General features: G+C 48.1%; 1 protein-coding gene across 2 annotated transcripts in view; it reads right to left on the bottom strand.

The window, feature by feature from the left end:
- Positions 1-1150: 1150 nt before the first annotated feature.
- SGSM1 (small G protein signaling modulator 1) overlaps positions 1151-10752 on the bottom strand; it is an 86313-nt gene continuing 76711 nt past the window's right edge. For both annotated transcript variants that reach the window (XM_044775676.2, XM_044775677.2), the window contains 4 exons: positions 8996-9105; positions 7541-7637; positions 6279-6446; positions 1151-3164 (listed from right to left, as the gene is read on the bottom strand). In XM_044775676.2, coding sequence (XP_044631611.2) covers positions 3076-3164; positions 6279-6446; positions 7541-7637; positions 8996-9105 — 464 coding nt within the window. In that variant the 3' untranslated portion in view covers positions 1151-3075. The remainder of the gene's footprint in view (positions 3165-6278; positions 6447-7540; positions 7638-8995; positions 9106-10752) is intronic.

The following is a 10752-nucleotide window of genomic DNA, read 5'->3' as shown; positions in this document are numbered from 1 at the left end:
CCCAGGCCACCGAGGCCACCTGCAAACTCCTCCTCCACTTGCTGGCTTATTGGGAAGCTAACATTTTTGATATAAAACCTGAAGTTTTGATGGGTGCTCATTCGATTAAATCAAGCTTTGCTTCTGCAGCAGAAAACCGGAAGTTTCCCTCAGCCCGACGTCAGAGGCTGCAGGGGTTGGCGATCCACGACAGGTGCCCGTTGCCCGGTGACTATGATGCAGAACATGGCAGCCGTGAGTGGGAACCCTGGATGTTGAGGGACAGCCGGGGTCTATGGAAAGACTCAGGGTGAGAGGCGAGCCGTCCCACAGCGGGGATGCAGTGAGGTGTCAACCTAGAGATACACTCGCAGTCCAATGGCTGACCATCTGGGGACCCCGCCCGTGCATGGACCTTGGGGTTCATGGTAGACAGTTAGCAAAAATGGCTTCAATTATTTCTTGCCTGAATCCACATCGCTTTTCAATGTCACTTTTCAAAACCTCCCATCAAGCAGGGAGTCTGTTTCCCCATCCTTTGAATCTGAGCTCAGCCGTGTGACTTACTCTGACCAACCGAACAGGGCAGAAAGGACTTCATGCCAGCTCCCAGCCTGGGCCTCAAGAGGCCTTGCACACTGCTGCTTGCTTGCTTGGACACTGCCATCGTGGCCCCGGAAACAAGCCTGAGCTAGCCCAGCATGGCCCAGTTTCCCCCAGTGCCCCAGCCAACAGTCAGCCAACTGTCAGAAGCTGAGTTGCCCAGCTGGCTATCAGCTGACCACGGACACACGAAGGAGCCTGGATGAGACCAGAAGAACCTCCCAGCTGAACTAAGCCCATACGGCTGATCCAGAGAGTCTCAAGCTAAATAAATGGATTAAGTGACTACAGAGCAGCTAAATAAGTGGCTGTTTGAAGCCACTAAGTTTTGTGGTGGTTTGTTACGCAGCATTATGCGTGGTAACAGCTAACTGAAAAAAGGAATGAGAAGTGGTTCTCCTGTCTTGAGCTTTCTAGGGAAAGACCAGGCAGCCATCACAACAATCGTCCCCATCCGGGGGAGGGTCAGTGGGGTACAGTTGGGAGACACAGCCCTCAGAAGCGAACATTTCTTTCTTTCAGATTAAAAAAAATCCCCCCAACACAGAAACAAAAAATAACCCAGATTCACACATTTCTCTGTTGATATATTTTTTTCTCTCTATATAGACACAACTCTTTAGTAAACAATCACGAGATATGTTGGCAACACCGAGAAAAAGAGGGCACCCCACAGACAGAACAACGCCTACGCATTCGATTCCGGGACACAAGGACGCACACAACGGACGGAGACCCGACTGAGCACAGGAAGCCAAATAAATACGAGTTATTCCAAATCACACCCACAGACGCTCTCTGGAACACCACGGGAGAAGGCGCGGAAGGAATCTTGTGCTGTACTTTGTGACTAGTCTGTCGAAAAAATAAATAAGAACCGGAAGGTCCAGGACCTGGGTCTTGCTAAAATAATGTCCCCGGCATGAACAGCTGAGTGGCAAGAGAGACTCTTCTCAGGAGGGTCTTTTGCACAATTTTCCCGTCTTGGGAAGCTGGGGGACCAGGGCGAGGGGATGCGCTCTCATGGAGCGCTCTTCCCAAGCAGGGGCCACCTTGGCTTCGTCCATCCCGCCAAAGAGGCCCCGCTCGGTGGAAGCTGGGTGGTCACATGCGGCAGAAAGTGCTGAGACTGAGGGAAGAGCTTTGCAAGGACGCGGGGCGGGCATTTCTCCCCGTCCCGAGCAGGAGCAGGGGGCTGACACACCCCCCTCTGCAGACTCAGGGTCTGTCTGAGGATTGGGGACCCTTTTTGTGAAGACACGGAGGGGACCGTTTCCGGACCTAGCCGTGACCCTGGTGCCAGTTCACCAGCAGATGTTTCTCGAGGAAAACCCACACCACCCTCGCCCCTGGCTGACCTCTATCTTCCTTTTCCTCCTTTGTCCTGAGTAAGCATGGGCACTTAGGGAAAGCCAGCCTCCCTGACCAAGTGGCTGTCACCAACACACACGTTCCAAGCTCCTGGAGCACCAGCCCCAACGTGCGGAAGGAGAGGCGAGGTCTTCCCTAGGAAGGGAGGAGGGGGATGTGGACTGTGCCCTGCCCCGGGGGCTCTGGGCAGGACCCAGAAGAGAGGATCTCATGCTTAGAGACATTTCTCAAGTTCCATCATCCTTGCAAGGAGACAGCTTTCTTGAAAAGAAGAAAAGAAGTTTCTCCTATGGTCAGGTGGAGGAGGAAAAAAATGAGAGAATACAACAGACAGAATGCTGGACCCTAAGAGAGAGGTGTGCGGGCCTCTGTGCCTTCTCTATGGGAGGAAGGCTCAGGACACAGGCGGCTTAGGTATAAAGAAAGTGCGGCAAGGGAGATGTTTGAACCCCCTCTCGGAGCCAGCGGTTCTCAAACAGGGACGTTTGGCAATGTTGGGAGACATTCTGGGTTGTCAAAACTAGGGTGGGGGGATGTGCTGGCATCTAGTGGGTGGAGGCCAGGGCTGCTGCTCGACATCTTGTGACGCACAGGACAGCCCCGCTCAAAAAAGAGTTACCTGACCCAAGTGTCAGTAGTGCTGAGGTGCATAAACCCTGCTCCAAGCGAATCTTCCAGCCATGTTCTGGAACATCTCCGAAGGCCCCTTTCAGAGTACAGAGGTAGCCCCACAGACCTCTCCCACACCGATTTCCAGGACAATCCCCGCCCCAAGTCTCATGTGACAGGACCGTTTGGAGGGATGAGGAGAAGGGAGAGGAGACCACTCTGGAGACCACGAACGAGGATGTTTCCTTTGTCCACCAACAACCCCCACCTCCCGCAGGGGAGGCATCCAGACTCGGGCGATCTTTGGTCAAACAGGAAAACGTAAGGCTGAACCGAAGGGGCAACCCCTCGACCTCCACCTGTCCAGCGGCCAAAGTCAGGGCAGCTTCTTTCTGCACAGAAGTCCACGCTCAGGAACAAACGCCAGGACCTCACTCCTGGGGTGGCCGGGAGGGAAGGTGGGCAGGATGGGCGGGTGGTGGCCCTGCTGACACCGCCTGGGCGAGGGGGCCCTCACTTGTTCTCAATCAGAGTCTGCACCTTGTACACGAGGTCCCGGGCCAGCTTCAGGATCTGCTTGGTGTTGTGTCGCTCGGCCATTTCTGAAAGAGCAGAAGGTGACAGCTCATGAGTCTCCTTCTGTGTCCCACCTTGGGACATCCCCATCGGCATCGTCTGGCATCATCCCCAGGACGGCTCTGGAAGCAGAGACCTTGGGAGAGGCCTGCACCTCTGGGCCTAACTTTCCTCATCTGTAAAATGGGAACCATAACAGTACCTACTTCACAAGGCAACTGTGAGATCAAGCAAAACATTAGGTCTTCCCTCCCTTTCCTGCAAACACAATGACTGGGAACCTTTTCAGAAAGCAATGCCAGGGGCCGGCCTGGTGGCGCAGTGGTTAAGTATGCACGTTCCGCTTCAGCGGCCCGGGATTCGCTGGTTCGGATCCTAGGTGTGGACATGGCACTGCTTGGCAAGTGATGCTGTGGCAGGCGTCCCACATAGAAAGTGGAGGAAGACGGGCACGGATGTTAGCTCAGGGCCAGTCTTCCTCAGCAAGAAGAGGAGGATTGGCAGCAGATGTTAGCTCAGGGCTAATCTTCCCCCAAAAAAAGAAAGAAAAAGGAAGCAATGCCAGGCACATAGTAGCTGCTTAATAGGATGAAAAGAAGGAAGCAACAGGAGAGGGGAAGAGAGGGGAAAAAGCAAAAATAATAATTTTATCAAGAGCCACACAAAGTAATTAGATCTTCAAAGCCAAATAATCCTAAACCCAGACATTTATCATAAAGACATCATTTAGTAGGGAAAGAAGGCACTAAGACCATGGTTCCCAAACTGGGTGCAAGGTACCCCAGAATGCCACTGGAGCTCACAGAAATTTTGAGGGAAACACAATAATACTCCACATCTGCTGAGCACCACATAAATTGCCAGCATGAGCGAGTTCGCAAAGGGCACTAATTCCTGTCAGTGACTTTATGTCTTTGCAAAGCTAGGTTTTCAGCAAGCAGATGCTGTGACCAAAAGCAAGTACCACGTGAAAATCACCGTGGAACAGGAAATGAAGGTGGTGGTATCCAAACTGATCCAAGGTTTGAGAAGCTGTGCACTGTTCAACAGGGCACACTTCCCATTAGTAATCGTACTTATTTAAAAATGAAATAAAAATACTATTTTCTTTTGACTTATGTGTTTTAGTTTTTCAAATGGCTACTGTGGAAATTAATAAAAGAAAACAATTAAATTGGAGTCGGAAGGCCTATAGGGGGAGCTCTCACACCCTATCACATATTGTCAATTATACCAAACAGGAAGAGACCTTCCCTCCCATCTCGGACAAAAAGTAAAACTACTTTGCTAGGAAGGAAGATTTCTCTCCCCACCTGGAAACAGCCCAGCCAATGAGCAATGCTGCAGCTCAGCCAATGAGAAAGGCCGCAGCTCCCCCAATGAGAAATGCTGCAGCTCAGCCAATGAGAAACGCCACAGCTCAGCCAATGAGAAACGCTGCAGCTCAGCCAATGAGAAACGCCACTGCTCAGCCAATGAGAAACGCCACTGCTCAGCCAATGAGAAACGCCACAGCTCAGCCAATGAGAAACGCCACAGCTCAGCCAATGAGAAACGCTGCAGCTCAGCCAATGAGAAACGCCACTGCTCAGCCAATGAGAAACGCCACTGCTCAGCCAATGAGAAACGCCACAGCTCAGCCAATGAGAAACGCCACTGCTCAGCCAATGAGAAACGCCACAGCTCAGCCAATGAGAAACGCCACAGCTCAGCCAATGAGAAACGCCACTGCTCAGCCAATGAGAAACGCCACAGCTCAGCCAAAACGCCACAGCTCAGCCAATGAGAAATGCCACAGCTCAGCCAATGAGAAATGCTGCAGCTCAGCCAATGAGAAAGGTCACAGCCCAGCCAATGAGAAGCGTTGCCGCCCTGAACTGCTACTTTCCCCCAATGGATTTTCCTCTGGAACAGCCCCTCCCACTCCCCCTTTTCCTATAAAAGCAGCTCCCCTGCTTTGTTTTCCGGATTTGCCTACGGTGTGCCACAGCTTGCACATCCCAAATTGCAATTCTTTTGGCTATTCTCGAGTAAATTGGTTTTGAGATTAAATAGCAGGCAAATTTGCTATTTAACTCAATTGTTAAGATATAAATACTTATTAAGTGGTTGGACCTAGCTACTTACTGAATGGACCTTTTGGCCTGGGATGCCATGAAAATTTTACAGACACCTGGGGTGCCATGAACTGAAACAGTTTGAGAACCTCTACACTTAGATGCCCACTGATAGGGGATGGTTCAGGAAGTTAGGGATAGACACTTGAGGCATGTTCTGTAGTCTTAAAAAATGATTATATGGAAGACAGTTTTTAAAATATAAGGTTGGAAAAAAACTCTAAATACAGCTGGATGCTATGATGGTAACAACATAAAAATATACACGAATGTGGAAAAGATTGGATGGAAAAAATTATTTTTAATTTAAAATAGGGTGAGGTCACAGGTGGCTTTTTTCTTCTTTTGCTTTCCCCCAAAACCTTCTTTAGTTTTTAAAACTTTTTAAATAGCAATAACAGTAGCAATAGTTTCCAGCTATGGGATCCTTCAAATGGGCCGGGTACCACGTGATGGGTTTGGTTCATGTTATCTCATTTAACCCTCCCAACATCTCTGTGTGGGTGCTGTTGTTAGCAACATTTAATCCCCAAGGAATCTGAAGCCCAGAGACGTGAAGTCACTTGCCCAAGATCACACAGCTTCTGAGTGGCAGAACTGGGATCAGAATCCACATCTGTCTGATTTTAAAGGCTGTGCCTTTTTCATGCCACTTCAATTGCCTTCCTGTGTCTGCTTTTCCTAAGCACATCAACCCTTGGAAGCAGACACCATTACCCCATTTCACAGATGAGGATGGTGTTCAGAGAGAGGGGAAGTGACTTGTCTGTGGGCACAGCTGCTTAGTGGCAGAGCCAGGGTCTGACCCTGAGCTTGATTTCAACACCCAGGCTCCTCCTGCCAGATCCCTGAGAAAAACACATCCTCAGCATTACAAGATGTCAATGCATCCATTTGGAAATAGCCACAAGAAGTGTGCAGAAACCCCTGCATCCCCCTCGCTGCGCATCAATCTCAGAGACTCTCTATCCCTCCCTTGGCCCCAGGAAGGACCCCTGAGATGAGATCCTGGTATGTGGGTACCATTGAAGAACTTGATGATGTCTGTGAAATCCATGTTGTTCTCCAAGATGATGTCTCGGTAGACCTCCACCAGAGCCAGCGCGATGAACAAGACATAGTGGGCGGACGAGACGTGTTTGGCGGCCCAGATGGTCTCCCAGACGGAGAAGACGTCATCATAGATGAGTTCTGCCGAGACACCAACACACAAGCATAGGGAGGGTCAGCCACAGAGCTAGCGGTGCCGCCCTCCCTCTGGGAAAACCCCAGGCCAGCTGTGCGCTGACCTTCTGTCCGGGTGCAGTGGACAGAGCTGAGGCCAGGGGGAGACCTGGACTCTGCCACTCCACCATCAGACCTCAGTCTTCCCATCTGTAGAATAAGATACGCAAAACAGGTGGCTTGTAAGTTTCCAGCTCTGACACTCTTCACAAGTGGAGGAACTGAGTGTGTGCAGGCTTGGTTTACACTGCCCTGCCCCCGCCCTGCTTCTTAACCAATGTCCCCCTCTATTCCTGCACCTCCATCTCCTTTAGCACCCGGGGGGTGTTTCCCTTGCCCCCTGCACACAGCAGAGCTGGTTGCTCCCTCTGGATCTAGTAAAGAGATAGAATGGAGCAATGGTCAATGGCAAGGCTTCCTACGTCCAATAAACTCAGTCTGAATCCAGGTCCATCACTTGCTAGCAAGGTGACCCTGGGCTAGTTACTTTCCCTCCATAAGCCTCTCCATTTCCTCATCTGTAAGTAGGGTAATGCCGATAGTAGTAAAGGACTAAAGGGACAATACACAGAAATAGCTCAGCACAGTGCCTGGTACTTAACAAACACTTCCATACGTGTTAGATATTCTTATAATTAGCGTCTCCTCAAATTTGCACAATAGCAATGTAATGTGTTACACATCATTTCTAAGTGACGTGTGAAACATGCTCCACGGGCTTCTCAGTTCTTGGTCTCTGATAAGCAGCCTAAGAGAATGGAAGGGAACTGGGCTTAGGACATAAAGGGGGCTGGGATCCTGGCTCTACTATTCCTAGCTCTGAATTTCATTCTTCTCAGCCTTAGTTTTCTCATCCGTAAAATGGGGATTGTAACAATACCTACTGCGTAGTGTCGTTGCAAGATAACGGAGGTGAACTGATAGTGAGAATTCAATAATGGGTGCCATCCTCTTCTGCCGGCTTTGCTCCAACACCCCCCAGCCTCACCTGCAGGGTATCTTTTCCCCTGAGCTTCAGCTGCAAAGAGTCTGGGAACAAGGCCCCAGTTGGAAGTCTGTACCTCGCTTGAAATCCAGCAGGAACCAGCGGTAGCAGAAGTAGAAGTGAGTGTAGTCCCCATTCTGATGCATCAGCTCAAAGAGCTCCGAGTCCAGGATCTGTCAAGGGGAGGAGAGGCAGGCGTCAGCTTCCTGGGAAAGGCCAGACCAGAGGGGACAGCTGAATAAGGGACAGGGCATGCCCATACCAGACACCGTATGCATAGCCCTTAACAAGCAGGTGGAGTTAAAAAATGGGCAAGGGATTTGAAGTGGAAATCAACCCAGCTCAACCCAACCCAGTCTTTTCTCCAAAGAAGATACGCAAATGGCCAATAAGCACATGAGGGAGGCTCAGTGTCACTAATCATTAGGGTAGTGCAAATCAAAACCATAGTGAGAGACCACTTCACACCCACTAGGATGGCTATAATAAAAACGATCAACAACAGAAGTGTTGGCGAGGATGTAAAAAATTGGAATCCTCATAGGTTGTTGGTGGGAATGTAAAATGGTGCAGGTGCAATTCCACTCCTAGGATATCCCTAAAAAGAAATGAGAACATGTCCACATAAAAACTTGTACATAAATGTGCACAGCAGCACGATTTATAATCGCCAAAAAGTAGAAAGAATCCAAAAGTCCATCATCAGCCATGGATGAATGGATAACCAAAATGTGGTACATCCATGCGATGGAAAATTATTCAGCCATAAAAAGGAGCAAAATAGTGATACAGCTACAACACGGATGAACACTGAAAACATGCTAAATGAAAGAAGTCAGACACAAAATGCCACATATTGTATGATTTCATTTATACGAAATGTCCAGAATAGGCAAATCTATAGAGACAGAAAGTAGATTAGTGGTTGCCAGTGGCTGGGGAGAGGGAGTGACGTTAATGGGAATGGAGTTTCTTTTCGGGGTGATGAAAATGTTCCAAAATCAGATAGCTATGATGGTTTCACAACTCTGAATATTCTAAAGACCACTGAATTGTACATTTTAAAAGGGTGAACTTTACAGTATGTGAATTATATCTCACAAAGGTGTGTGCCTGAGGAATCAATGCAAACATTACTTTGAGGCAAAGGACCAATACAATCAAACATCCTTTTAAGGGTGAGGGCCAGGTCTTGTTCATTGTTCTAGTCACAGTGCCTGGACCAAATAAATGCTCAGGGAGAATGGATCTAGTGCAGATGATTTGAGTTGTTGAGTTAAGTTTGAGCTGAATTGAGTTTTTAACTTCAATTCAGCATTTGGGCTGAATTGAGTTTTTACTTCAATTCAGAGATCGAGTTGAATTGAGTTTTTGAGCTCAACTTAGCAGGGCTGAGTTGAGTTGAACAGAATTGAGTTAAGTAGGATTGAGTTACTGAGTTGTGTTAAACTAGGTTTGGCTATGACATTGATGTGAGGTCCGTTGGGCTGAGTTGGATTAAGTTATGTTATTGAATAGGACTGCGTCATACCTGGATGAGTGACCTCATGTTGGCAAAGTGCGTGTCCATGGCGCCTCCATGGGGGAAGTTCTGGTTCATCCTCTTCATGAGCTCTGTGAAGCAGCTGAAGGCGAGGGCCTCTGGGGAAAGAGCACAGAAGCAGTCAACTCTGCCATTGCCCAAGGAACCTGAGGTCCCAAGGTGATGGGCTAAGGCCCCGAGCTCAGGCCACAGCCAAAGGAGAAACATAAGGACAATAAGGCACCAGTGTATTCCACTTCAAGGAATGCTCTCCAGTCAAATTAATCACATATTTCCCACCTTGGAGGGGCTGAAATATCCGTTCTTATAGAAAATGATGGTGACAGCAGATGCTCTTTCTCAAAGATCACTACTTGCTATAATAAAAAGTTGACAATGTTTTGTTGGCCCCCAATTTTTTTTTCTTTTTGAAATTCTACTGGTTCATGAAACTCTCAGGTCTGGGAACCACTGTATTAGAACAGCGATTGTCAACACTGGAAGGGCGCTTACAGGATTATGCAAAGAAAGGGCCAAACAGCTTTGGGAAATGCTGCTTAGAAAGTCTCTACATATGTTAAGAAAATAAAGGCAATAAAGAAACCTGCTTCATATTGTTTAACCAAGTGTCTATGTGAAAATGGTACTTTTTTTTTCTCTTAATACTTGGTAACTTTGGGGAATGCTACACAAGACTGGAAGGTTTCCCAAGGCACAGTAGGATCTCACTCTTTTTTTTTTTTTCTGAGATTTTTGTGTTTTTATAACAATTTAGATTTACAGAAAAATTGGGAAGAAGAGTAGAGAGAGTTTCCACATACCCCACACCCAGTTTGCCCTCTTACTAACATCTTCCATTAGTATGGTACAGTTATTTTAATTAATGACCCACTGATGATACATTATTAACTAAAGTCCATACTTTTTATCTAATGTCTCCCCTCTTTTTTTTGAGGAAGATTAGCTCCGAGCTAACATCTGCTGCCAATCCTCCTTTTTGCTGAGGAAGATTGGCCCTGAGCTAACATTTGTGCCCATCTTCCTCTACTTTACATGTGGGACGCCTGCCACAGCATGGCTTGCCAAGCGGTGCCATTTCCGTACCCGGGATCCGAACCAGCAAACCCTGGGCTGCCGAAGAAGAACATGCGAACTTAACCGCTGCGCCGCCAGGCCGGCCCCTAATGTCCCCTTTCTGTTCCAAGAACCGGTCCAGGATAACACATTGCACACAGTTGTCATGTCTCCTTAGGCTCCTCTTGGCTATGACGGTTTCTCAGACTTCCTTTGTTTTTGATGACTGTGACAGTTTTGAAGAGTACTCATCAGGTGTTCTACAGGATGCCTCGCTGTTGGAATCTGTCTGATGTTTTTCTCATGATAAGACTGGGATTGTGGGTTACTGGGAGAAAGACCACATGGGTAACGTGCCATTCTAATCACATTGGATCAAGAGTAGACACCACCACCATGACTGACGGTTGTTGATGTTGACCCTGGTCACCTGGCCGAGGCTGTGTTCATGAGGTTTCTCCACCGTATACTTTCTCTCTCCTCCCACACCCTTCTATTCGGAACTTTTGGGAAGGAAGTCATTATGCACAGTTGGGTCCAAAGAGTAGGGAGTCATGCTCTTCATTTTTTAACAGGCTTATTGAGATTCACAAAGAATAAAATTCATCCTTTTAAATGTACAACTCAGTGATTTTAGTGTATTCACAGTTGTGCAACAATCATTGTCTTATTTCAGAACATTCTCATCACCC

This window comes from Equus asinus, chromosome 8 (genome assembly GCF_041296235.1).
Source record: "Equus asinus isolate D_3611 breed Donkey chromosome 8, EquAss-T2T_v2, whole genome shotgun sequence".
NCBI lineage: Eukaryota > Metazoa > Chordata > Mammalia > Perissodactyla > Equidae > Equus > Equus asinus.
Note: the sequence above shows the minus strand (reverse complement) of the source record. Positions and strands in the feature narration are given on the sequence as shown.